At 54.0% G+C, this 27,982-nt stretch overlaps 1 protein-coding gene across 1 annotated transcript; it reads left to right on the forward strand.

Moving 5' to 3' along the window:
- The first annotated feature begins 34 nt into the window (after window positions 1-34).
- VANGL2 (VANGL planar cell polarity protein 2) lies at window positions 35-27,982 on the forward strand. The gene is made up of 8 exons (XM_070366031.1): window positions 35-325; window positions 15,245-15,505; window positions 15,644-15,764; window positions 17,637-18,244; window positions 19,015-19,151; window positions 19,648-19,783; window positions 23,408-23,639; window positions 24,428-27,982. The coding sequence occupies exons 2-8, from the start codon at window positions 15,435-15,437 to the stop codon at window positions 24,686-24,688; spliced, it is 1,566 nt and encodes a 521-aa protein (XP_070222132.1). The 5' UTR covers window positions 35-325; window positions 15,245-15,434; the 3' UTR covers window positions 24,689-27,982.

Raw genomic sequence — 27,982 nt, forward strand, 5'->3', positions numbered from 1 at the left:
CCTCCCCCTCTGCCCCCTCCCCCTCCTCCGCGGGCTCCCGATCTGATTCCTGATCCCTGATTCCTTGATCCTTGGTCCCGCCATGGGAGCTTGAGCGCCCCCCATTCCCCTCTGGCCCCCTGCCCCCGGGGCCCTGAGGGGGAAGAGACAGCGGTCTGGGACGGAAAGGGGGCGACCGGACTCAGGAGCCCCCCTCTACACCCCCTCAACGTCCGCGCTGCCCGTCTACGAGCGCGGAGTTCGGAGCGACCCGAACGCTGCGGATACAAAGGCGCCGGGCCGAGCCGGGCGCCGGCCGAGCCCACCCGGCAGTTCGCAGCGGCGGGTGAGTGCCGGGCCGCGGGGGCGCGAGCAAAGTTTGAAAAAAAAAAAAAAGAAACAGAAAGAGGGACAATCATGCAAGGGGCCAGGGGGTGCCCAGCCGCGGAGCGAGCGGGGTGGCTTATGGGGAAAGGGGGCGTGGGGTAACCCCCTTCCGGTCCATCCCCCCACTGCACAGCGGAGTGCCCCCCAACTTTGGGGAGAGGAAGGGGCGCTTGGGGAGGGGGTGGAGCCCGGGCCTGGAGAGCCGGGGACTTTCCTGGGCCCGGGGCCGGGGGCGGGGGCCTCAGTGTTCCCAGGGGAGCCGATTGGAGCTGGAGACTCTGGAGTGTGTGTGTTGGAGGTGGAGGCAGAGGCAGTGCAAGGATCGCTGTCTGGAGGTACTGGAAGGCGAGGATGTTTAGGGGTGCATACCCACCTCAGGAGTGTGGGGAGGACCCCGGGCAGGTATGCGTTCAGGGCGTGAGGTGGAGTCCCGGGAGCCGCCCGAGGAGAGTGGCGGGGGCGTGTGTGCGGCTCGAGGATGGGGCTGGAGGCTGGAGACCCCGGCACTGTATTCCGGGGCCCAGAGGACAGGCGCCGGCATCCTTCTCTCCACTTGTCTTTACCCGTCTAAGGGGCTGTGGGCTCTGCATCGGTGAGTTTTAGAGGCTTGGTGAAGCATCAGTGTGCGTGATTCTTTTGTTTTTGTGTATGTGTGCGCCTTGACATGCTGCGTGTCCCTGCAGGTGGGCCCCTGGATTTGGAGATGAAGGTGTTTATCTGTGCCTGAGTGTGTGTGCACGCAAGGAGCAGCTGATCATGCATGTGTGGTGTGTTAGGATATGTATTTATGGGTATACTCTGGGGAAGGGGTGTGTGTCTCCTGTGTGTGAACTGGGGAGGGGTTTATGGGAAAGAGGTTCTGAGGAAGGTGGGTGTGTAAGAGCAGAATAGGGTGTACTGGGTAGGTGTGTGCACACCTGTGTACTAGAAAGAGATGTGAGTGAATCTGTGTTCTCTTGTATACCACCTGTGTTGATAGATAAGTGCCACCGTGTGCCTGCTTTAGGTGGTGTGTGTATTTCTGAGTGTGTGTTGGGGGTACTGCCACTTGCCTCTGCAGGCGGATTTTCTTGGCAGGGAGCCCAAAGGGAGGGCTGTCTGGAGGGGTTCTGAGGCTTCTTGGATGCCCTGCCCTGGTTTTGAGGGTAGTGCCTTAAGTATCTGAGACCCCTGAGGTACCTGTTTTGGGAAATAGGCTTTTCTAGATAAAGGTTGTGTGTGTGGTGGGGAATACGGAATAGGGATTTGGGTTGTAGTCCAAGGGGAGTCTGAGGGATTGGAGAAGTCAGGGGAAAGAATCAGAGGGATATCCTCTTATTCCCCCTTGTAGGTTGGGTTCTTGTACTTGGAGAGGCCACATTCTTGGCTTCTTAGCCCATGTTCAGCCCCCCTCAGGCCCCACTTGTCCTATAAAGCCACCTTGGAGTTTGCTGCTTCAGAGCCCACTCAACTCTGCCCTGCCTCTGGGATCCTACAGTTTCTGAGGAGTCTGGGGATTCTGGTATGGGATAGAGGCGTGGGAAGGAGCACGCCTGGAGGGATGAGACCTGGTCCGGACATCTTCGGTTCTCTGTTGCACGGGGTTCAGAAGGTGGCATGGGAGGTCTGGGGAGAGCAGAGGGGGATGTTTTTTCAGGAGTTTGTACAGATTTATCTCACAGTTTCCCCCTTTTTACTGATGAGAAGCATGATTGGGATGGAGATGCGATCTGGGGCCAGGTCTGAGGGTGATGGATAGGGGGCTCAACTTGCCAGGAGGGCGGTTGTCCCTATGTCGAGGAAGGGGCAAGCACCCATTGAGGGCTGTTTTCTCTCTGTTATTATTTCTCTTTTGGGATGAAGGGGAAGGGCGGGCATGCATGCCTTGTTTGCATATCTCACACTCAGTCATTTCCCTCTTCGTGCCAGAGGAACTGGTCGAGGCATCCAGCTTTAGAAGCTGAGACTGTGAATGCACAGGCCCATTAGGGTCTCTGGGTAATTCCCTAATGGGAGTCCTTAAGGGGCATGTGCAGTTGGAATGTTTGCATTTTAGCCCCCAGGGCTCCCCACCTTTCTTAAGTCCCCGTGATAAGAGCAGTAGGAGTTAGATAATATTGGGACTAGAGGTAGGGCAGAGAAGGAAAAGACTGGATTAAAGAAATGCACGATTGCCCCAAACCTGACACCTGTCCATTGGGTAAGGTCCCCAGGGGCGAGGGCGGCACTTGAATCTGGACAGTGTGCTCTGGGGTGCCTTGTTTGCTTCTGTCCTCTGATTGAATGCGTGATATATTATACTGGTGTGTTTGGGGGGTGGGGAGCTCTTCCAAGGAGGAGGACTTGTGGTCAGACCTTAGGAAAGGCCGCCTTTGAAAGTACTTCATACTGAAACTAGTGGTCAAGTTGGCCCCTCCTCCCCCATTGTCTTGCTCCTCCCCTCTCTCTCCCTAATTCTTCTGGGGGCTGACCTCTCTGGTATGCCCCCCTCGGCTCCTTCTGCTTCTTCAAGATCCGAGGAAGGGTACCCTTCCCTGGCTCTAGAGCAGGACAGACTTTTATTTGCTCATTTGGTTTCCAAGACCCCTTCCAGTCAAGAAAGCATGACCTTGACTTATATAGAAGCTTCCAGCAGAACAGGGAAGACATCTGGGACCCCCACCCCCATCCCCTGAGTTTGCGGATCTCCAGTCTTCTTTGCTGTTTTTCACCTGAGCATCTCACACTGTGAGGCCAAAATGAAGAGTCCAGCAGAGTTGGCTGGAATTAGGACTTAGAAGTGTTATGACATTGAGCAAGTTCTTAAACACATTCCTTAGCCTCTTAGATGTCTTAAGACACCATCTTCCCACCCCAGATTGGGCCTCCTTCCCTGGGTGTCAGCTAGCTGTTAAATTCTGGTTTTGCCACTTCCTAGATCTGAGACCTTGGGTAGCCTAGATAACTTTTGAAGCCTCACCTGTAAAACGGAGTTAATAATAGGCCCTTCCTCGTAGGTTTATGAGGATTGTGCGTGTGTGCTAAGTCACTTCAGTCATGTCCGACTTTTTGGGATCCCACGGACTGTAGCCCACCGGGCTCCTCTGTCCATGGGGGTTCTCTAGGCAAGAATACTGGAGTGGGTTGCCATGCCCTCCTCCAGGGGATCTTCCCCACCCAGAGAAGGAACCTGTGGCTCCTGCAACTGCTGCGCTGCAGGCGGATTCTTTACCACTGAGCCACCAGGGAAGCCCATTTATGAGGATTAAATGAAGTAATAGAGAGCACTTTGCACAGTGCCTGGCACTTGGGACGCCCTACCAAGTGATAACTGGAACGGTTCAGGTTCTGATGGATGATTAGTAAGGGAGTGGGCTCTGGGTTGGGGGGCAGAACTAGACTTTGGTCCTGCACTTCTGGCAGACCATGTTGGCCACTGCCTGCTCTCTGCCAGGTGCTGTGTGAAGTACAGGCATGGAAAGGTGAAGAAGATGGGCTTTCACAGGGGAGACGTGCATAAACATGCCGCTTCACTGTAACCCCGTGCGTAGTATACGGAGGTGTGTTGAGGAGGCTACCAGAGCATGGAGCAAAAGTGCTTGGTCCAGCTGTGGGTGGCAGGGAGACTTCCCAGAGGAGATGTGCCCTTCACTGGAAGTTTTTGTCATTGTTCTTTCGCCCAGTTGTGTCTGACTCTTTGTGACCCCATGGACTATGGCACGCCAGGCTTATCTGTCCCTCACCATCTCCTGGAGTTTGCCCACATTCATGTTCTTTGCATCAGTGATGCCATCCAGCTATATTATCCTCTGATGCCCTCTTCTCCTTCTGCCTTCAACCTTTCCCAGCATCAGAGACTTTTCCAATGAGTCGTCTGTTCACATCAGATGACCAAAATACTGGAGCTTCAGCTTCAGCATCAGTCCTTCCAGTGAATATTCGGGGTTGATCTCCCTGAAGACTGGTTTGATCTCCTTGCTGTCCAAGGGACTTTCAGGAGTCTTCTCCAGCACCACAGTTTGAAGGCACCAATTCTTTGGCATTCTGCCTTCTTTATGGTCCAACTGTTACAACTGTACATAACTGTACGTGACCACTGGAAATTTTTTAACAGGTGAAATTCACAAAACATAAAATTAGCCAGTTTATTGATTTATTTTGGCTGCACATGCAACCTGTGGGATCTTAGTTCCCCCATCAGGGACTGAACGTGCACCCTCAGCAGTGAAAGCATGGAGTCCTAACCACTGGACCACCGGGGGATTCCCTAAAGTCAGCTGTTTTGAAGTGAACAGTGGCACTTCGTACACCTATAGTGTTGTGCAACCACTGCCTCTTTCTGAAAACACTTTCATTATCCCCAAAGGAAACCTGTACGCATTAAGAGGTTGCTGCCCGTTCCCTTTCTCCCAGCCCTTGGCAAATACCAGTCTGCATTCTATCTCTATGGATTTACCTATTCACGGTATTTCATGTAAATGGAATGGTGCAATGTGTGACCCTTTGTGTCTGACTTCCTTCACTTAACATAATTTTTTCATGGCTCATCCACATTAGAGCATCATAACTCCACTCCTTTTTGTGGTTGAATGATATTCCACTGTGTGGATCAAACTTTGTTATTCAGTGGTTAAGTCATGCCCGACTCTTTGCAACTCTGTGGACTGCAGCATGCCAGACTTCCCTGTCCTTCACTATCTCCCAGAGTTTGCTCAAACTCATGTCCATCGAGTCGTTGATGCTATCCAACCGTCTCATCCTCTATTGGCTTCTTCTCCTCCTGCCCTCAATCTTTCCCAGCATCAGGGTCATTTCCACTGAGCTGGCTCTTAAAGTCAGGTGGCCAAAGTACTGGGGCTTCATCTTCAGCATCAGTCCTTCCAGTGAAGATTCAGGGTTAGCCCTGAGGGTCCACCTTAGCTGGATTTAAAGGATGAGTTAGGCAAGCAGGGAGGGACTTGGGAGGGCGCTGCAGGTAGAGACTGAGCATGAGGAAGAAGGAGCAGGGGTGTCAGGGAGCGGCGGGTGTTACTGGATCCTGAAGTATTAACTGGGGGGTTGGCCTCAGTTTTCCTGCCTATGAGACGAAGCCTTGTGTGGTGGGTGGAGTTGGACGTATTAGGGAGAGGAGAGGCTGGGATGTTAATGGGTGTTCTCAGAGTCTGGGTCGCAGATGGGACTTTTTAAAACTTGCTTTCTTTCCTCCTTCCTGGGCAGCTCCCTCCTTTATGCATCTGCCGTCTTCCCTGTGGGTACCCATCTTCTTGTTTTACTGGGCACTGACTTCCCTTCTCTCTGAATTGACCTGAAATTTCTCTCACACTCTCCAGGTGGGTAACCCTGTTCATGGGGAGATTTTGATAGCAGAGATGAAGGAAAAGGCCTGGGAGTAAATCCTACTCACACCCATTCCCCAGAAGCCTTCCCTTTTTTTAATCCTGTCTTTTGCTGATCTGGCTTGGGCAGCCTTCTGTCACCTTCTCTCCTGTGTTCTGGAGGGAAATGAGGTGGGTCAGGAAGAATCCCTCCATCCTTCTCTCCACCCTGCTTGGTACAGAGTAGAGGCCTGGTATGGCCTCTACTTAATTTCCAAGAGCACTTTGGAAATTAGGTGTTGCCGTGCCTGTCTGATGCCCCTGGCAAGGCTGGTAATTACAGACACGACAGCTGGGAACGGGCTTGGGAGAAGCGGCTTAGAATCAGCAGAGCTGAGGATATCCTGGTAATCAGGGTGGGGCAGTGAGAGGGGAGAGTGGGAAGAAGCTGGGGGCTTGAGTGGGGCGTGAGGGTTGGGGGCCCCTTCTACTGCTCCACGCACCGCTGGGCTTAGCACCTGCAGGAGAGAAGGAGGTGATTAGAGCGAGGCCCTGCCTCACTCTAAATGTGGAAGCAGGGAAGGGAAGAGAGAGGCTGGGGGATCCAGGAGCCTCCGAGGAAAGAGGCAGAGTGTGGGATGAGGGGTTTTGGCTGATCTCTCAGACCTGGGTGTGGTCTAGGTTAGAGAGCAGCCGTCATATAGGGGCTGAGGCCAACACAGTAGCCAAAGTGTTGGTTCCGTCTTATTCTGGGTGGGGTCTTACTTCTCACAGTGAGGTTTTGGGAACAGGGAGTGAGTGAAAGGAACTGGCTGCTCACCCTCTATTGGAGAAAGAGGTGGGAAACCAACATTTTATTGAGCATCTATTTCGTGCTTGATTCTGTGATACTCTGTGTACATTATTTTGTTGAATCCTCAACCTTCTGAAGTTGTCACCATTATCCCCATTTTGCAGGTGAGAAAACTGAGGTTTAGAGAGGGCCAGGGTCTCATCTAAGATTATGTAGCTCCTCAGAGGCTGTGCCAGGTCTGTCTGATGTCATTTCTCTTCCATTCCCTAAAGCGCTCTTTCCGCCTTTCCATCCTCTCGTTTCATGTGTTCAGGTTTGTTCATTATTACCTTTATTCTTGAACTTGAATAGTTTCCCGGTCTCCTGAAAAGCAGACATGAGTCCAGATGTCAGCCTGAGATGTAAAAGAAGTCTGTCCTTAGAGAGGGTGTCAGTCTGCTGGAAGAATGGGGGTCTCCCGGGTGGAGCAGCTTGCCGACACAGCCTGGGGCAGGCCTGCCGCCTGGACAGAACGTCCTCGGGGGCTGGCCTCTTCCTCTCTGCTGGGTCACTTAGCACGTGGGGGCTCCAGCACCGTGACCCATGGAGTCTTGTTTGGAAGGGCCTGGCTCTCCCTGGAGAGTTTTCTAGCAACTCCCTAACAGTATCCCTCAGACCCCAGAGAGTTTCACCAGAGAGTTCCTGGCTCCCCCACTCTGGCTAGTTGAGGGGGTGTGTCTGTGTGGGGAGTCTGGGGAGTGGGGGTGCGCAGAAGCAGGTGCTGAGCCCGAGGAGGTGTGACTGCAGTGACTTAAAAAGCAACCGAGTATGAACAGAAACACTTATTTTGTCACCTGCTTTACTCCAGGATTGGGGTGGCAGATACAAGGGTTGGGGCATGTTGAGGCTCCTCCGAAAGAGTGAAAACCTCAGGTTGTGGGTTTGTCAAGATGGAGGAGGTTGGTTGGTGCTTGGGCCCTCCAGCTGGCGTGGTTTTCCTAGTCAGGAACTGGCTGATTTACCAGGTCAGAGGCCCTGGAATGAAGCAGGAGGAAAAGATTTTCAGAACGGGGAGACCCGGGTCCGCCACCCCTGTCCCTAGTCACACTGCGTCTCGCACCCTGTTGCTTTTGCCACGCAAACCAGCCGTTGTTGCCTGTGTCCCCACGCCACAGCTCTTCCCATCCACGTGCAGACCTAAGGGTGGCTGACTTCTCATCTTGAGAAACTGCTTTCTATTCCTGCTGACCCCACCCCGAGATGGCGGCTGGGTGAGCAGGCTTTGTAGGTCTCAGGGTTAGGGGAGGTTGGGGCCCGCCTCAGAGAGCAGGCTGAGAAGAGGGTGAGGCATGGCCTCTGGGTCAACCCAGCTTGTCTGCCCGCCATGGTCCACCTTCTCCTGGCCCTGAGGACAACTCACGGGGCCTGCTTTCCTGCCTGACTCTTCCACAGCTTCCCTGGTGGGCACACAGGGGTTGGGCCTTTGCTCCAGCTGAGGGAGGAAGAAATTCAGAGCCTGGCAGGTGGGAATTAGGGGGCTGCTCATGGGTGAGAATTAAACAGAGGACCCAGCCACCTAGAAGCCCTGGTTCCCTTCTCGCCAGCTCAGCATCCGACTCCCTTCTGGCCTGCCCCTGGGAGAGATGCCAAAGGGATTACTCACCCTTTCTGCTCCATGCTCCATCCTCCCACCCAGGGTTCCCTTCCAGATGGACTGGGAATGGGTCTGGGGGAGTCAGGGAATGGACCGCTGTGGTGTGTGTGCAACATGCGTGTACTTGTGTGCAGTGTGTTGGGAGCAGGGCTTTGAGCGCCGGGGTGGGGGTGGGGGTGCTGGTGAGAAAGCGGAGCAGGTCTCTACAGAACCTGCCTGGCCAGGGCGGGTGGAGCTGGGTGGGGCAGTCAGGAGCCATTCCAGGTTTCCGAGGGGGAATACGAGTGTGGGGGTGCACGTGCGTGTATCTGTGTTCAAGTGTGTTTGTGGACTTGGAGGGTACTCAGCCTCCCCCTTGCTTGAGATAGAGGGAAGTGAGGGAAGTAGATGGAGAAAGGCCTGCCTCTGGCTCCCCCAGCTCCTTTCAGCTAGAACGCCAGCTCAGGTATCCTGGCCAGGAGCCCAGTCTGAGGCTCCCCTGCCCCTCTCCCCGGCAGGCTCCTTGCACCGGGGTCTGGTGGTGAACAGCCGCATGGGCTGTCTGGGTGACCCAAGCATGGGCCTTCCCCTGCTACTCAGCCCAGGGAGGAGAGGGATCGTGCCCCCTGCCCCAGGGCTCTCAGGATGGTGAGCTCATGTCTGGGGCTGCCCTGGGAGAGTGCTGGGTTTATAGGGCGGGGGTGGGGCTCGGTGCCAGCTTTTAGACTCCTGGGTCCAGCTCTTTCTTACCCCTCGGCCCACTGAGATCCAACTGTTCTTTCTGGCCCCCTGGACCGTATTGTCACTTAAGGACATTGGTGTTTTTTTTCAGGGTACAGGAATGAGGGTGGTGGGTGAAACCCCCTTTTGGTCTAGGGCTTGGGGCTGGTCCTGGCCCACTCTGTGCCTCAGCTGTTTTTGTGGTAGAGAGAACCCAGCATGGGCCTTCTGGATGGAGGGCTTGTCCCCGATGCATGGCTAGATGGGAATGAAGAGGAAACGTGGAGATCCTCAGGCAGGAGTGGTTGCTGGGTGGGGAGGGGAAGGGGCAAGGGGTAAGGGGTTCTTCAGTCTCAACTATCTCAACAAGCTGAGGCCTGTCCAGTCTCTGTCCCTATGTCACTGGAGAGAAGAAGGGACAGGGCAGGAGCCAGTGAATTCTCTCCTGTCCTGGCCATCTTCTAGTCTTGGCTGTTTCAAGAGCCAGAGTCTGGAAGGAGTGCCAGGGAGAGACCTGGTCTCACTCTGAGAGGAGCACGCCTGAGTCACAGTGTCCGTGAGGTCTTTCTAACAAGGAGGCCAGAAAGGCCTGCCTCAGATGCAGTACCAGGCCAAGTGCCTTTTTTTCTCTTGGCCCTACCTTTTCATCTGTGAAACTTGGGGTCGCACCTTGGAAGGCCTCTTCTGTGTTAGTGTTGGAGCCTACCAAGAGTTGCGTGGGTCAGCCCACTGTTCCTCCTGTGGTGGGTGGGGTGAGCATGGGGAATGATGTGGGTGCAGTCAGAGGCCCTGGCACTTCCCTCTCCTCTGTGGGAGTGTGTTAGGGGCTGCCTCCCCCAATCCCAACACCAGACACTTCCTGTGTCCACCAGTGTCTGAGAGGGAGGCCTGGATTGAGCATGCCCGTGAGACTCGGAGCGATGTGGCAAGGGGAGGACCAAGCTGGACAGTCAGCTGTGACTTGGAATCTGCCCTGCCTCCCACTAGCTGATGTCTTGGCAAGGGGCTCCGTCTCTGTGGACAGACATCTAGCTCCTTGGATACTGGGCTGGGAGGCAGGCATTCTAGAGGGTGGGCATCCAGCATTTTGGGTGGAACTCACATTGATACCCTTGGACACTGAGGCTGTGGTGGGTGACGCTTAGGGAGCCATGAGGCTGGCGGCCCACATGGCCACACCTCTCATGGGTTTTAGTGGGGAAGGGGGTGCACAGGTACATGCAATAAGATCTAGGTTCTTGTGTAGGAATCAGACACTTTTTTAAAAAATTGAAGTATAGTTGATCTACACTGTTGTGTTAGTGTCAGATGTATAGCACAGTGATTCAGTCTTCTTGAAGGCTACAGGAACCAGAGACCTTTCGTGGGCAAGGGTCCACAGACTCCTCTGCAGGAGAGGTCTGAAGGGGTGATCACATCCATTTCCTTGCATTCAAGCAGGACCACCCTTCCCCTGTCCTGGGCTGAGGAGAGGAAGGCCATTTGTTTAAAAGATGGTCCGATCAGAGTGCTGCCCCTGTCAGGGGAGAACTTCTGGCTTCCTGTCCTCTTTCTCTTCCTCTTGCCTGCTCCAGCTGGAAGTTCATTCTGAACTCCTCTGCGAGTGCCTTCCGTGGTAGCACTGGTCTGGAACTCCCGGCCCTGTCTTCTGAGTGCGTGTCTGTTCTGTCCTTCCCCACCGTATTCTCTGCCTGGTTGCCCTGCCCCCGCGGTGCTTTCCCCAGCCCTATCCGGGTGGTCCTCACTGCCCCCTTTCCCCACTCCTGACAGGGGCTGGGACTGGTGGTGTGGTGGCCTAGAGCAGTGGGGAGAAGTGGGGACCAGAGCCTCCCGCCTTCTGGTCCTCAGCCCACGCCTGGCCAGAGGCTGCTGGGTCTGTGTCCAAGGTCTCATCCACCTAGGCTGCTCCTCCGGGTGGGGCAGTGGGGAAGGGTCTAGTCTTGGTCTGCCTTTTGGCCAACACCAAGCCCTCCCATGCCTCCCAGTCTACCCAGGGCCTTACTCCCTCTGCCTGTTGCCAGGTTCTGAGTGTATTTTTTCCAAAGGCCTCTGATTGTTTCCTGAAGAAACCTGATCCCAGAGCTTATACAAAAGCTGGGGCCGCCAGAGGAGAAACCCCATTCTCTCCCGCTCTGTTCCTATCCCCCCACCTCCATAACCTCTCTCGCTTTGGATGCTGGGTATGGGTTCCAGGACCTGGCTGCCATCACCTAGGCAACAGGGGGCTTTGGTTGCCATGGTGATCAATGTGGGAGAAGCTGGGCAGCGGGGACAAAAGCCCCCACATTTCTCCCCCCTGGTCCTCACCCCAATCCTCATGGGATGGTACTGAGACACATTCCATTAATTTTATTTCTGAAAGGCCTTTGGAGGGGAGAAGGGTCTCCTTTTTGTGACAGACTTTCTCTTCCTTTGCTCACTCCTCTCTGGCCTGTTTTTAACCCCAGATAATCCACGGTTGGCTTGAGCAGGGGACCGAGTCTCTGTGTTCTTGTGCCTGAGGTGGGGTTGGGGGCATGGTGAAAAGCAACGGAACACATTCCCTTTTACAGCCTCCCACCCTTTAAACCAGGGCCCTCCCTGCCCTGGACGAAGTCCCGACTTCCCTCCCGGTCCGTCATGCCTCCCATATTTCCACTTGTTGATCCCATCCAGTGATCCCCTCCCCCACCCTCTTCCCTGGGAATGCTGCCCACCCGGGAGACCCTCCAAACCCCTGATTCCTGGGTCCGATTAAACAAGGGGAACTTCTGCCCTTCTCGTTTCTCACATTAAGTCCCTCCCCATAGCCTCTCCAGTGTTTGGGTTAGATTCCTGGGGTGCTCCATGAGACAGCAGGCAAAGGTCTCAGAAACTGGGTTCATTTTTGGCCTCTCTGTTTGGTAGGGGAGGGAGCAGCATGTTTGGGTGCTTTCCGAGTACCTTGAGCTGGGTTGGTAGGGGTGGGAGAAGCAGGCCAGGGGAGCCAGGTTTATGTTGGGCCTTTAATCAGCAGCTGAGAGGAAGGTAGGGAGCTCTAGGCTGGAACAGTTTAGAACAAAGGGTTGGGAGGGGACTGGCACCCTGTCTGGTTTGAAATTTATCTGTAGGGGAAGCACAATGGCATCAGCTTCCCTCCTGGCTGTGTTTGAAGTGGTGGTTCTGATCTGCTGTGTGTGTGTGAGTATTTGTGTGTGTGACTTTAGTTGTACAAGCAGCAAGATTTATTTATACCACCTTTTTCCCAAGTCTCAGAGGAAGTGTCTGGGGATTGGAGCAGGAGTGACCCTGAAGTCAGAGTGTATTAATTGCTTAACTTATTACTTGCTGAGCAGTTTGTTAAAGTACTTCTTTTATCCCCAGTATACTTAACAACAACCCCATGAGGTATTGATGTAAAACATCATTTCCCCTGTTTTACCAATGAGGCTACCAGGCTGCCAAGCACAGCAAAGTTAAGTAACTTGCGCATGAGCACACAGCTCCTCCGTGGGAGAGTTAGGTTTTAAACTCAGATACTTGGGTGCAAATCCCAGGCTCTTTTTGCTCTTGACTCCTCTGGCAGATGTGAGAATTCAGAGAGTCTGGGTTATTGTGTCTCTGTCTAGACTTGAGTCCATGGCAGTCCTTTTCCTCTTTATTTCTCCACTTCTCTCACCCTGTCACCCACGTGTTCTCTTTGAACCTCCTGGTGAAATTGAGTTTGTAGGTGGAAGACCACAAAGAATGGGCTGAACCACAACAGGAGAGATACAGGTGATGTGTCTGAACTCTATCAGGGACGAGACCAGTAGAATGGGTTCTTGGGAGATGGGGTAGAGGAGTCCAACATAATTTGCAGATAAGAAGGTGAATAGGGCCTTGTTTGTGGCAAAGGTTTCTAGAAGGGTTTAGGGTGGGTGGGTTGAGATATTGTCTCCGTTGCCTGCGTGTGTCTTTGTCACATACTTGTCTTGATATGGGGCTGTGGACAAACGTCACCTGGCCATGGAGTGTCTCCACGTACCTCTGTGAGGAAGATAAACGAATGAGGTAGCATCTATTTCCTCTCCCTGCAGTGTTTGCAGTTTCCCCGAGAGTCAGGCGCTATCAGTTACTAGCCGTGTGCCAGTGGAAAGGTGGTGGATACAGGTCCATACCAATCATGGTTCTTATTCTGAAGTTACTGATGGTTCAGTTCGGTTGGAGAAAAGTTAACAACTACATAAAGCAAATTCATTTCAGTTCTTAGCATAATTGACCTTGTGGCAGCACTTGACCTGGCTGATTTTGTTCCTACCTTGAAACAGTAATTCTTGGCTGCATGAGAGCCCACTCTTCTGGTCTCCTTGCTCCTCTGGCCTCATGGCCTCACCCCTTTGCCTGTTCTGTGTCCTCGGACATGTTTACATGTTGGAGTTCTAAGGGACCCCCTATTTAACCCTCTCACTGGGTGATCCCATTCATTCCCTTGACCTTGCACACCATCCATACCTCCAGCTCAGACTCTTTTCTGAGTCTAGCTCCTCTGACACTCAGCTGCCTGTTTAACTGCCTGTCTCACAGCCATGAACTCAGCATGCCGGAAACCAAACTCACCAATTCCTCCCCAGCCTTCCCACCTGATAATGGCACTGACACCTTCTCTCATGCTCAGGCCAGAGATCTTGATGCTCCCCTCCCCCTCCGCCAGTCCAATTAAGTCCTGCTGGTCCTGCCCAACATGTGTCATGAATGTGACCATTTCACACCTCCTCTGCTGCTCTGCCCCATCACTGCAGTTACCTCCTTCCTCGTCTCCCTACTTCTGCCTTCCCTTCTTTCCAGTCTCTGTCTGGAGAGCTAAAACCCTTCGCAGGCTTCCCACTGAATTAATCCAGCTCTTCCCCCAACCCGGGGCTTCCCCCGTGGCTCAGCAGTGAAGAATCCGCCTGCACTGCAGGAGTCACAGGAGACGCGAGTTTGATCCCTGAATCGGGAAGATGCCCTGGAGGAGGGCATGGCAACCCACTCCAGTATTCTTGCCTGGCGGCTTCCATGGACAGAGGAGCCTGGTGGGCTATAGTCCATGGGGTCGAAAAGAGTCTGACGTGACTGAGCAACTTAGCATGCATGCACACTTTCCCCGACCCATGGGGTTTGCAATACCCCTACCCCTGGCCACCTCTGCAGCCTCACTTTCCATTAGCCTCTCCCTTCCTCACACCCAGTTGGCTCCACTGAGCCACCCAACTCTCTGCTGCCTTTGGCCTTCCTGTGGGTGGCTGTCTGCTCTGCAGGCTTTCCCCTCCACTCTACCTGCTTAGCCCCTGTGCTCCTTCAGGCTTGGTTGGTGTTTCCTCAGATTTTCCAGAACCACTCAGTTTAAAGGAGCCCTGCTCCCCAGGCTTGTCTGTCATTCTGTCCTCATCCTTCTCCTTTCATCACTGATGTAGTTAGTTGTTTATATGCCCCTGTTTACATGCACCAACCCTGCCGGGCCGTGAATCCGGGGTTTCTTCCCCACTGTACTCAAGGCTTGGCAGGGGATATGGTTTCTAGATGGGGCCTAAACAAGAGGTGATGACTCAGTGAGTGAAGGTGGGAAATAACTGCTCAGTGCCCAGGGATGTACCACTGGGTGCTGGGGGTGAAGGGGCCTTTTGTGAAGGGGTCAGGGCTGGGTTGTGAGGTGGTAAGCAGGGTTGAGTGAGAGTTAGGGAGGACGGGAGAAGGAGAGGTCCTTTCCTCTGCTGAACTGGAAGGTGGAAATGTAGAAGAAAGACGCTGCCCCTTGATCCACAGCCGTCAGACAAGCTCCTGACATTGCCTGGTTCAGGATGTCAGGTTTTTAGAGAACGGTTTCTGCTTACCTTCCCCTCCTGCCCCTCACCACGTGATTTGTAGTTTACATTCTTCACCCTGGCCATGTGAGCACATTTGTGCATGCGCACAAGTTAGGCCACTCACAGACACACACACACACACACACACACAGCCTTAAGGGGAGCAGCCAGCTTAACCTCACAGTAACTGTGGGTATGTTTGACATACATGCAGGGGAGACAACGCCAAGAGAAGCAGCCGTAGGCAGCCCCCTGTGGGCACTCAGACATTAAGAATGGGAGGAGATGAGAGGCCTGGGGTAGCCTCTGGACTGAAGCTAGCTGCCTCCTGCTGTGGTCTACGCTGGGCCAGCCAGTTGGCCTGGCCAGAACCCACGTTCTCCAGTTCCTGGCTGAGAATAGGAAAGTGCTGCCCAGCTCTCCCCTGCAGGGGGTCCAGAGTTGGGTCATTCTGGGTGGCCTTTGCTGTCATCTTCCCCCACCCTGGGGCACAGTCTGGGGCTGCTCTTTCTAGGAGGCAGGGCAGGAGGAACTGGGCTCACTGGAGAGAGCAGGAGCCTGGGGGGGGGTGCATTCTCAGGTGGGAGCGAGGCTCCCCTGAGCTTCCTGCGGCTGCTTCCTGGGCACGGCTTCCCTCTCTGCTCTGACCCCACAGAGAGCTCCAGCCCCACCCTGACCAGCTGCTGCTTTTCCTCAGGAGCGCCGCTTGATTTTCTCTGAGACAAGCCCACCTGTCCAGCAAAATAGAGTCCCTCAGGGTGACGGTTGATTTCCTGAAGGTGCCCCTTGGCCTGAAGAAGCCGGTGCTGAAGGAGGTGGCAGGGGGGCCCCCCAGAAGGCCCCAGCCTGTGGCCCTGGAGCGCTACAAGGCGCGGCGTTCGGACGCCATGGACACCGAGTCCCAGTACTCGGGCTACTCCTACAAGTCTGGCCACTCCCGCAGCTCCCGCAAGCACAGGTGTGTGTGCATGAGGGCTGACGCAGGTCGGGGAGCGGGGTGGGAGCACCACAGGGCTGGCGGGCTGAAGCTGGCCGCTGAGAAGCACGGGTCCTCCCCTTGACCTTCCGTGCCCTTTCCCCTGGCCTTCTGCTGCAGGGACCGCCGGGACCGACACCGCTCTAAGAGCCGAGACGGAAGCCGGGGGGACAAGTCGGTGACGATCCAGGCTCCAGGGGAGCCCCTGCTGGACAATGAGTCCACGAGAGGGGATGAGCGGGTGAGCGTCATGGGCTGAGGTCTGGACCAGGTGTTTCCACTCGGATCCCTCGAGAAGCTGGAGGTCCATCCAAAAGGGGAAGGGACTGGCAACCTGGCCTCTTTCGACAGAGAGAGGAGGGCATTTTGGGTCATACTTCTGTTAAGGGTCCCAAGGTAGGACCTCGTCTCAGTAGAATTCTGTAGAATCTTGGTAGAATTCAGAGATCCCTTTGGAAGCAGCAGCCTCCGTCATCTTTTATGACTCATGTGACCCGGGCTGTGTAATGGGAATTGCCTCTTCTCTGGGCTCACGCCAACCAGTTAGGGCACTGGGAATCTGGAGTGGGAGGACGGTGGTGGGTGGGGGCTGGAGGTGTGGCAGCCCAAAGTTTCCCTTGGGCACTCTGGTGCCCTCTGGTGTCGGACTGTAGAATAGCACCCGCTAGTCAGAGGGAGGAGTTGATGGAGAAAGGGGAGGAAGTGAGCTTGGGGAGATGGGAGGGGGTTTTCTGCTGGTTGTTCTTGCTCCGGCCTCTCTGGCCCACTGTGTGCCCCTGGCAGGGAGGGCAGGAGGCAGCGCCCAGTGCTAGAAGAGGGAAGAGGCAGGATTTGGGGTGACTGAGGTGGTCCATGCCTCCTTGGGAGCATCTTAGGGAGCTGGGGACCTCATGAGACATCTCTATGACCGACCCTGGGGATTCCTGGGGCTTGGAAGCAGATCAGTACCTGAGGAAAATGATCTTTCTCCCTCTTTCCCAATCCCGTCTTTTCCCAGAGACCTGGCCTCCTGAGTTCTTGAAGTGAGCCTGATCAACTCTTCTGTTGTTGGGGGGTGTGCCCAGGCTCTCGAAACTTGGAGCACATGTGTAGGTCTAGTGGCTGTGGTTACTCACGGGTTCCCTGAGCTGAGACAGGCAGTGCCTCCACTTTCCGCCTTCTGTTCAGACTCCGCTTTCCTTGGGGAAATGCCCATGTGGTGGGCATTCAGATGGGCCAGAAGAGCCAGCCAGGCAGACCAGAGACCCAGAGTGGCCCTGAGTCTGCACCATGTCTTGCATGCCCTGCACTAGTCTCTCACCTTCCCCATCCCTTCTCAATGTCCTCTTCTCTCCCCCATGCTGCCTTGGTCAGGTCACTCCCTTAACCAGATACTCGAGTACCTCTCCGTACTCCGAGGATAGGTACTTATGGCCTACTCTGGCCTTGGGCTTCCCAGGTAGAACCCCAGTGGTAAAGAACCCACCTGCCAATGCAGGAGATGTAAGAGACTCAGGTTTGATCCCTAGGTTGGGAAGATTCCCTGGAGGAGGGCATGGCAACCCATTCCAGCATTCTTGCCTGGAGAACCCCATGGACAGAGGAGCCTGATGGGCTACAGTCCACAGGGTCGCAAAGAGCTGGACATGGCTGAAGCGACTTAGCACAGCACAGCATGGTTCATCCTGGCCTTGCAAGTGGGTTGCTCGAGCCTGCCTGCTTTGCCTGGGAGTCTGACCTCAGATCCCATTCTCTGACTGAGCAGCTCCCTGGCGTCTCTCTTGGACCCCCTGTTCTGAGGGTGTATGTGCAGGTTTTTCCTGGTTGGCTGATGGCAAGAAGCTCCCCGAAGGCCCAGGTCTCAGATGTGCCATCCCTGCAGAGGCCAGACTTGGGCATGCAGGGAAAGTGTTAGTCTCTCAGTTGGGTCCGACTCTTTGTGACTCCATGGACTGTAGCCCGCCAGGCTCCTCTGACAGTGGAGCTCAGTAAATACTTGGATGGCTGCGTGTGTGTTGATTACCCTCTTTTCTCCTCTCCCTGCTTTGCTCTCTGTCTTCTTCCCACTCACCTCTTCTCCCATGTCCCTGCCTCCTCCTCTTCTTCCCCATCACCACGGCCGCTCCGGCTGTAGGATGACAACTGGGGGGAGACGACCACAGTGGTAACCGGCACCTCGGAGCACAGCATCTCCCACGATGACCTCACGCGAATCGCCAAGGACATGGAAGACAGCGTCCCTCTGGACTGCTCCCGGCACCTGGGTGTGGCGGCGGGGGCTACGCTGGCCCTGCTCTCTTTCCTCACGCCTCTGGCTTTCCTGCTGCTGCCCCCACTGCTGTGGCGGGAGGAGCTGGAGCCGTGCGGGACGGCCTGCGAAGGCCTCTTCATCTCCGTGGCCTTCAAGCTGCTCATCCTGCTGCTGGGCAGCTGGGCCCTGTTCTTCCGCCGGCCCAAGGCCTCTCTGCCCCGCGTCTTCGTGCTGCGCGCCCTGCTCATGGTGCTCGTCTTCCTGCTCGTCGTGTCCTACTGGCTCTTCTACGGTGTTCGCATTCTGGACGCCCGCGAGCGCAGCTACCAGGGCGTGGTGCAGTTTGCCGTGTCCCTGGTGGATGCCCTGCTCTTTGTGCACTACCTGGCCGTGGTCCTGCTGGAGCTGCGCCAGCTCCAGCCGCAGTTCACGCTCAAGGTCGTGCGCTCCACCGACGGGGCCAGCCGCTTCTACAACGTGGGCCATCTCAGGTGCCGGCGCGTGGGGACAGGCAGCCCGGCCTGGGGCGGGGGCGGAGGGGGCTGCAGGGCGCAGGGCGGCGGGGTGTGATGGCGGGCCGGAGGTGGCGCGCTCGGAGGGCTGGGTGGGCAGTTGTGTGCTCTGCACATTCTAGGTTTTCAGCAGTGTTTGCTGCTTGATGGTGGGAGCATGCTGAGGGTCCTGGAGCAGATAGGGTGGGAGTTAGGAGCTGGGAGTGAATAGATGAACAGAGATTGGGGATCTTATAGAGGGATGGACCAAAGACGAGATAGGTGTGATTCTCTGGAATCACCACGTTTCTAGCTCTTGGAGGCACAGTCTTTTGAGGGCACTCAGTGAGCAGTCACTGAGATGAGCTGGCCAGAGGAAGGGCCCCCCCCAGGGAAAAGATGACGAGGAAGGTTCTTCGGCCCCCCAGACTTGTGGGCAGGAGGCCCCCCTGGCCACCCAGATTGTCATCAATCCTGCAGGGAATCTTGAGGGGAATGCTGGAGGGGAGGAGGTGACCCCTGACTGGGGATCCTGGCCCCCTGCCCTTTCTCCCCTGGGCTTCAGCACAGCAGGGAAGGAGTAGCAGGCCCAGCCCTGGGGAAGGCTTAGGGGCCTGGTGAGTAGACCGCAGGCCCTGAGCCAGGCTTCTTGGAAGCAGCTTGTCCCGGCCCTCTGTCTTCTCCTGCCCTGCTGACCTGCCCTGCTGTGTCCCTCCCCTGCACCCCTTGTCTGTCTTCTCTGCCTCTCCCTCCTGCCGTCTCCCCCACAGCATCCAGCGTGTGGCAGTGTGGATCCTGGAGAAGTATTACCATGACTTCCCTGTCTACAACCCTGCCCTCCTCAACCTGCCCAAGTCCGTCCTGGCCAAGAAAGTGTCTGGCTTCAAGGTGTATTCCCTCGGAGAGGGTGAGCGGCCCTGCTCCTTGGCCTCCTGGTCTCCTCCCAAGCAGGACTCCCAAGTTCCTGCCTCCCGTTCCTCTTTCTCCCATCTTCCCGTGCTTTCTCCTTCCTCGGACTGTGTCCCAGCCCCTCCTGTTCTGTCCTCTCCCTCCACACCAGGTGGCTGGTTTTAGCTGCTGAGTCTGCTGTCTTTCCCTTTATGCTACGGTGTGTCCCTTGCTCTGGTTCCGCTGTGTCTGCTCCTCAGCCCTCGCTCGGAGGCCCGAACCTCCCGCCCTGGGGAGGAGCCCGTGCGGGACTCCTGCTCTCTGGTGCCCTCCTGGCGGCCTTCCTGTGGGCCTCGCCCAGACGTTGTGGCCAGGAGGGATGGGAAAGGGCGGTGTTTCTGGGGTGGACACGGCTTCCTCTGGACATGTCGGGGGGCTGGCCCCAGCCTTCCTGGAGTGGGAATCAAGGCGGCACTCTGAAGGGACCAGCCTCTCTCTCTCCTGCTTCTGCGCAGAAAACAGTACCAACAACTCCACGGGTCAGTCCCGAGCTGTGATCGCAGCGGCGGCCCGCAGGCGGGACAACAGCCACAATGAGTACTACTACGAGGAGGCCGAGCATGAGCGGAGGGTGCGCAAGCGGAGGGCCAGGTGGGTCTTGGGGAGGAGTGGGGCTGGGGGGCTGCTGGGGAGGCTGGGGAGAGGAGGACCACCTAGCTTCTGTAACCGATGATGATGTGGATGTGATGTGTGCGTTGGTTTTCTGTTGCTGCCTTAACAAGTCACCATGAACTGGGCGCTGTGAAACAACTCACACTTATTGTCTTGCAGTCCTGAGAGTCAGGCGCAGGTGAGCTGAACCCTCCTCCACTCAGGGTTCACGGGCTGAAATCGAGAACAAATCTAGTTTTAGCCCGAGTCCCCTTCCAAGCTCACTGGTTGCTGGCAGAATCAATTCCTGGTCACCTGGACCCATAGGCAGTTTTCCTTGAGGCCAGCAAGACCAGGTCTCTGACTTCTGCCACCAGCTGGAGAGTAATCTCCTTATTTTAAAGTCAGCCAACTTGGCACTTTCATTACCTCTGCAAAACATACCAAGATTATTGGATGACCAGGGGACGGGGATCTCGTGGAGGTGGATGGGGCCTTCTGCCTGCACAGTGGGGCAGGGACCGTTAAAGGCCGTGAGCCTCCCTGGCAGTGGCAGGGACTGAGGCTGGACCAGCCCTCCTTCCAGGAGATCTTGGAGGCTTGCTCAGCAGATGGTACATTTTTATCTGCAAAAAATGAGGTTCTAGTGCCCGTATCTTGGTAAATTCTTAAACACTGTCCTCATGCTTCCTTTTTTCCTGTTCACATTGTTATGTGAATGCTGTTCATGCCTGAAGATTCTTTCTTGGTGTCGACTGCTTGCCAGGGCCCTTCATCTGTTGGTATTTCTACAGGGGAGGAACAGAGGGTCTTGGGACTCTGCCCTTCCTCACACATGATCTCCAGGCTTCGAAGGAGGAAGGTAGCCCTGACCCTGTACCTTCTTCCATTGAGTCGGTGATGCCATCCAACCATCTCATCCTCTGTCATCCCCTTCTCCTCCTGCCTTCAATCTTTCCCAGCGTCAGGGTCTTTTCCAATGAGTCAGGTAGCCAAAGTATTGGAGTTTCAGGTGTACTGGAGTTTCAGCTTCAGCATCAGTCCTTCCAGTGAATATTCAGGACTGATTTCCTTTATGATTGACTGGTGTGATCTCCTTGAGGGACTTTCAAGAGTCTTCTCTGACACCACAGTTCAGAAGTATCAATTCTTCAGTGCTCAGCTTTATAGATCAACTCTCACATCCATACATGACTACTGGAAAAACCATAGCTTTGACTTATACGGACCTTAGTTGGCGAAGCTAATGTCTCTGCTTTTTAATATGCTGTCTAGGTTGGTCATGTGGACATGGGTTTGGGTGGACTCTGGGAGTTGGTGATGGACAGGGAGGCCTGGCGTGCTGCGGTTCATGGGGTTGCAAAGAGTTGGACGCGACTGAGTGACTGAACTGAACTGAAGTTGGTCGTAGCTTTTCTTCCAAGGAGCAAGTGTCCTTTAATTTCATGGCTGCAGTTACCATCTGCAGTGATTTTGGAGCCCAAGAAAATAAAATCTGTCACTGTTTTCATTGTTTCTCCATCTATTTGCCATAAAGTGATGGGACCAGATGCCATGATCTTAGTTTTTTTAATGTTGAGTTTTAAGCCAGCTTTTTCCCTCTCCTCTTTCACCTTCATCAAGAGGCTCTTTAGTTCCTCTTCACTTTCGGCCATAGAGTGATTTCTGATTTCTGCCAGAAGGTGCAGAAAGTGGCAGAGATCGGCCATAAACATGCATATATCGCCTCTCTCCTCTCCCCCTAGCCTACCCTCTAAGTCACCAGGGAGCACCAGGCTGGATTTCCTGGGTTATTCAGCACTTTCTCACCAGCTATCTGTTTTATGCATGGCAGTGTGTATATGTCAGTGCTACTTTTTCTGTTCATCCCACTCTTTCCTTTCTCCAGTGTGTCCAAAAGTTCATTTTCTATATCTGTATCTTCATTCCTTCCCTGCAAATAGATTCATCAATACCATTTTCTAGATTCCATATATATACATTAATATACTTTATTTGTTTTTCTCTTTCTGACTTACTTCACTCTGTATAACAGGATCTAGGTTTAGCCACCTCACTAGAACTGACTCAGATTCATTCTTTTTTATGGCCTAGTAATATTCCATTATATATATATACACACACACACACACATACATACCACATCTTTATCTCTGTTGATGGACAAATAGGTGGCTTCCATGTCCTAGTTATTGTATGTACTAGTATCTACTATGAACATTGGGGTACATGTGTCTTTTTGAATTATGGTTTTCTCAGGGTATTCACTCAATAGTGGGATTGCTGGATCATATGGAAGTTTTATTCCTAATTTTTTAAGGAGTCTCCATACAGTTCTCTGTAGTGGCTGTATCACTTTACATTCCCACCAATAGTGCAAGAGGGTTCCCTTTTCTCCAGCATCTGATCCTGTTTTTACACGAGGCTGCAGTAGATGGAAGATCAGCAGTCCCATTTCTGTGACATTGCAGCAAGTCTCCAGTTGCTGTGGGAAGGAAGCTGGAAAAGTTCCTACCTCCTCTGCCTTCTGCCTTGACCATGATCTCTGGATCTCCTGGGCTGCTGCTACCATAGGGGACCCTTTCCTTCCCCATTACCTTGGTTGTAAACAAGAGAAAACTTTTCCCCTTGTTCACCTCAGACAAAGGGATCTTTTCTAAAGGAACTTTATTGAGACCCTCAGGGAGACAAAAGAATAAACAGAGATACAGCAGAATCACACAGATCCACATGTGTACTTGGCCCAGAATGCTATCCTAAGCTACTTGAAGTCCCCAGGTTCCTGGGTTTCCCCAATACTGGTGTTCGTTTGCACGTCTCTATACTTTTAATGTAAACGGGCTTCTTTTTCCTGCTTCCTTCTTACTAACATATTTTTGAGATTCACTCTGTCTGTATATCTGGTTTGTTGCATCTTATTGCTGTCTAGTACTCAGAGAATACTTTCAACATCCTGACCAGTATTTGGATGATAGTCATTTGCCTAATTTTTTTCCATTTTGATGAATAAGTAGTATCCTGTTAGCGTTTAATTTTCTTGGTACTGTCTAGTAACAGCGTCATCTTTTCTCAGCCTTTCAGGTCTCTTATGAATTATTAGTTCACTTCCTGGCCCATTTTCTATTATGTTCTTACCTTTTCCCTCCTGATTTGTAGCACAGTGTTTTGCCTTACCTTTGCCCACCTCAGGTGTTAGTTAATGTTGCTCATGCTATCACGGTTGAATAGACATGTGTGATTTTGATGTAGTTGTATCTAATAATGTTTCACCCACTGAAGTGCAGTTCAGGGGGGCTCTTAATTAAGAAGGCTTTTTCTAGGGTTCAATCTATAGTTGTCTCTCTCTTTGACACTGAATTGTCCTCTATGGGTTGTGGGCTGGGCTCACTGAGCTCTACAGCTGTTTCCTACTTCTAGAGGGGTGAAGACCCTCTTCCTCCCACCCATACACATGCATTCTCATATGCACAAACACAGCCTCCAAAGCCTGGTTCTTGAGTCCAGATGAGAGCCTATAGCTTCAGGCAGAGCACAAAGGCCTGACCTCTCTCAGGCTGCTGGAGGGCTGAAGCTGGGGGGAAGATGAGAGGTGGGAGCCTGGTCCACACCCCTTGTCTCCCCCAGGCTTGTGGTGGCAGTGGAGGAGGCCTTCACTCACATTAAGCGGCTGCAGGAAGAGGAGCAGAAGAACCCCAGGGAGGTGATGGACCCCCGGGAGGCGGCCCAGGCCATCTTTGCATCCATGGCCCGTGCCATGCAGAAGTACCTTCGCACGACCAAGCAGCAGCCTTACCACACCATGGAGAGCATCCTACAGCACCTTGAGTTCTGCATCACACACGACATGACGCCCAAGGTCGGCCCACCTGCCCCAGCATCCTTTCTCTCTCCCTGACTCTGGCCCCTTCCCTTCTGCTTCCTCTCCCTGATTCTTTCACTTCCTTCCCTATCCTCCATCCCTCTCCTGTCCCTACCTCCTTACAGTCTCTTATCCCTACTCCATCTCCTCCATCTCTGAATGGGGTAGCATTCTTAGGTGCTGAGAAGAGGGAGTTTGCAGACCATTTGGGGAATAACTGAGACCTATTTCTCATCTCTGTAGAGGTTCCAGAATTTTCAGATCCAAACTCCCACCAGATGTTGTTTGCTGTATGCTCTTTTTGAGCCAGTTCCACCGTCCAGTTCTGTGGCCAGCTTCCTAGAATTGCCTCCCCTGAGCCATCTTTGGGGAACAGGTCACTACAGATGTTGCACTTCAACTGTGAGGCCTCTAGCTTTCTGCTGGTGCAGCTCTGCTGAGTGCTACCCACTCGAGCAGAAAGAGGAAGGAGGACAAGGGAGGGTTCTCCCAGGTCATAGCAGGTACCTGGGAAGAGCAGGAGATGTAGGGGTCAGGAGAGCCAGTCCTAGACCTGACCCTGCTGAGCCACACCACCGCTGTGGGCTCCCGCTCCTGCATTGATAAACCAGGGTCCCAGGCAGATGATCTCAGGCTCTTTCCTGCTCTAACATTCTGAGATCGTTTGCATAGAGTGAGCTTGGGACATCTTGGTGGTCTTTGGAAGCTTTACCCCCAGAGGGGTAAAGGGGAGGTGGGTAGGTGGGAGGGAAAACTTCCTGAGAAGTCCCCTTTCGCTTCCTCAGGCCTTCCTGGAGCGGTACCTGGCGGCTGGACCCACCATCCAGTATCACAAGGAACGCTGGCTGGCCAAACAGTGGACACTTGTGAGCGAGGAGCCGGTAACCAATGGGCTCAAGGATGGCATTGTTTTCCTCTTGAAACGCCAGGACTTCAGCCTGGTGGTCAGCACCAAGAAGGTCCCATTCTTCAAACTCTCCGAGGAATTTGTGGACCCCAAGTCGCACAAGTTTGTCATGAGGCTGCAGTCCGAGACCTCAGTGTGACTGCAGCGGCAGAGGGCCTGGGAGGCGCGGGGGGCTCCTGCGGCGGCGGTGGGGGAGTGGCTCCCAGGCCCTGCCGCGTCCCCGCCGCCCTTCTTCCTCTTGCTCTAGTGTTTTTTTTACTTGAATTACCCCCCTCCCCGTCCCGTCTCCTTCCCGGTCTTTACTTACCCCTTGCGAACCTGGAGAGACCATCCTGCCGTCAACAGTGCCTGGGAAGTCCCCCTCCCTCCTCCCACCCCCTCACTTTTGTGTCACTCCGGGCCCTGCAGGAATCAGTGCCTCTCGCCCTCTCCTTTCCCCGCCAACAGTCTCTTCTGGAAGGGCCCGGCAGAGCTCCACTCGAACCCAGGTTCTTAGAGCAGTTCTCTCCAGTGGTTCCCCAAATGATTTCTTTGGGGGTTGCGGGGGGGCGCAGATCTGACTCCAGAGAGCCGCAGTGCCAAACCCCCGGGCAGTGCTGCCCGCAGCCTCCTGGCGGCAGATGGACCTGCTCCCCCGTTGGCTCACCCCACCTGAGCAAACCCGGAATTCTTAAGCAGGGACCCCCCTGTGTCCTCCCACACAACCCGAGTTGGAGCCTCCCCACCAGGGTTGTTTGCTTCCAGCTCTTTGAACCTCTTCCCCATCCACATGTTCAGAGCAGGGGAAGTTCCTGGGCCCTGGGGGGCAGTACTTTTCTTCCACGGGGTCTTTCCTAGGCAGCCCCTTGGGGAAGGTCGGGAGAGAGCCCCGTGAACATCGCTGACCAATACCCTCTGAACTGCCCACACCTTTGCTCCCACCGTGCTGGGGTGGGTCTCCCCCTTCCTGGTGAAGGGTGCCACGTGGACTTCTGTACAGATTTAGTGGCTTGGCTGGACCCTGACCCACCCCAGTGGTCTCAGACAAACGTTTTTCTTTTCTTCACCAGCCACCCCCCCCCCATTTTGCTGTCTCTTCTCTCAGCTCCAGAGACCTGTTGCCTCATCTCTTTTTGGGGGGGTAGCCAGCAGCTCCTCCTCATCCCCTGCCTTAAGTCCACTTCTTTGCCTCAGGGGTCTCTTCTCCTTGGCTGGCCAGGGTCCCCCCGCCCCGTTCCCTCTCTGCCTGGTTTTCTGGGCTCTGGTCTCCCTCTGTAAGGGGTGAGGGACCAAGATTGCTGCCTTTGTTGGGTACTTAGCCCCTCACCCCATTTAGCTTCCATAGTCTTTGCACCCAATCTGAATTCTTGAGAGGTTCACTCTCATTTTGAGCAAAAGTTGCTGGCCTTCTAATACTTAATTTCACTGTAAATCTGAGCCTTGAAATCAGACATCCCTAAATAATGTAGTTTTAGCCAAGGGGAATAGAACTAAGGAGTACTCACATACCTCCAGCCAGCACCCAGGTCGGGGAGTGTCCTCGTGGCCCGGCTGGAGCAGTCCCTGGGCCCGTCCTCAGAGTAACTCACAAGGCCCCTTTGTAGGCCCATCTCTCCCTGGAAAACTCATTGGTTCTTGCCTTGCAGAGGGCACCCTGGGATAAGACCCCCATTGATCTCTTACCGGAGAGGCTTCTTCTCTGTATTGGCAACCCTGGGTGTGATGGAGCCTGGGGACTGTTTGTCCTGCCGTCCTTTCTGGAAAAGCACATCTGTCCACACACCACTTCCTCGAGAAGGGCTCTTCAGCCAGTGCTTACCTTGTCTGCACACGGGTGGGTTACACGGCTGACTTAGGCAGGGCCTGGAGGGCAGCCTTGGGCTGGGGCTGTGGGTTTGAGGGTAAGCCCGAGTGATACACATCCTGTCCTGGGGGTCTGGGAAGGTATTTTTTTTTTCTTTTCTTCAAAGACCTGGTTTCAGAGGAATCCCTTCTGGGTCACATTTCTAAATACCTCACTATCCTGGAAAACGGGGCCTGGATGGTGACTGGGGTCACTGCCGTTGTGGGCAGGAGTGGGATGTGGTGTGGTTTGGGGAAGAGTTGGGTGGGGAGAGGGAAAGTATTTGTGATCATAGTTGCTGCCCTAGATGAGGGGTGGGGGAGTGTTTATTTTAAGAACCTGCCATGTTTTTTAATCACTGTGATTTTTTCATTCCTTTTAACTAAAACAAAAAGGCATTCCTCCCTCCCGCCCCCCAACTCTCTCTCTAAGCACTAAGGGCTGTGACTGAGACTGGTAGTGTTTTGGTCCTTTGCGTCAGAACTGTGGTATCCTTGTCTTCTTTGATTACTGTTATTGTTATTTTTTAAAATGTCAGGATGAACTGTCACGTGTATGGCTGTGTTTGTCTTTTGCTTCTCCTGTATGGGAAGTTGTCTCCATACTGTGAACTGAGGTAGGGTTTGTAGCTGCCTCGGTCCCTCTGACCAGTGTCCCCCACTCTGTCTGTCCCATCACAGGCTGGATTTTCTCATCCTTCCCTCGTGGAGGTGTGCCCACCCATTACCACCCCCACCCCGCATACCGTCATCACGGATGCTGTGGCTGCGTCTCTCCAGTGCTCTTTTCTGTGGCCCCATGGCGTCCTAGCTCGTCCCCGCCACAGCTCCCAGGCCTTCCTTTCCACCGCCTGGGAAGGCCGGTGGTCCTCTCCTCCACACCCGGATGCTGTGCCTCAGTCCTGCGCCTACCTCGCCACTCTGCCGCTGTCCCCACTGGTCCCTGTCTCTTCCGCTCCTGTTCGTGCTCTCTATTTCTGTTGTTTATTTCCCTCTCGCCTCTCCTTTTTTCTTCCCACCGCACCCCGCCCATCTCAGCCCTTTCCTTTTCACTTCCCCTCCCCACTTCAGTCCTGTTGCCAACCCTGTTGCAATACCTGTGATGAGACATTGGGATCCCTTCTCATCTGAAACAGCTGTTTCCCAGAGTTGAAGCCTCTGTCCTTCTCTTCTGGGCCTGGATGAGCTCCCTTTGCCCCTCTGTGGTGTCTGTCAGTCTGTCTTCTCTTTCTTCTGCCTTCCCCACGGGGCAGCATCTGCTGATGGAGTTGGTCCTGGTGTGTGATTGTTGTGATTTGTTCTTTTGTGTGTGCAAGGAAGGGGGCTTTTTGAGTTCCTTCCAAGTGAGATTGTAAATGTAGAATTTTCCACTGTTGGATCTAGATTTTTTTCCCCCCTTTTTTTGGGTTACAGAGCTGAGACCTTGTGCATGCATGTAGAAAGTTGTAAAATGTAAATTCTTTTTTTTTAATATATAAAAAGCTTGTTTTTACAGTTTGCAGTGGATCTAAACATTATGGCAATTTTAGGTTTTTTTTTTTTTTTCTTAAACATAGGAATTAAAACTGTACAAATTTTTTTTTATATATAAAATAAAGGCATTTGACTTTTG

Source organism: Bos mutus, chromosome 3 (assembly GCF_027580195.1).
Source record: "Bos mutus isolate GX-2022 chromosome 3, NWIPB_WYAK_1.1, whole genome shotgun sequence".
NCBI classification, from domain to species: Eukaryota; Metazoa; Chordata; class Mammalia; order Artiodactyla; family Bovidae; genus Bos; species Bos mutus.

What these genes read in the sequence shown, in the direction of transcription:
- VANGL2 (XM_070366031.1), top strand. Translation starts at nt 15,435, where the DNA reads ATGGACACCGAGTCCCAGTACTCGGGCTACTCCTACAAGTCTGGCCAC. An exon ending in TACAACGTGGGCCATCTCAG is followed by an intron (nt 18,245 to 19,014) that starts GTGCCGGCGCGT and finishes TCTCCCCCACAG; the next exon opens with CATCCAGCGTGTGGCAGTGT. An exon ending in CACACGACATGACGCCCAAG is followed by an intron (nt 23,640 to 24,427) that starts GTCGGCCCACCT and finishes TCGCTTCCTCAG; the next exon opens with GCCTTCCTGGAGCGGTACCT.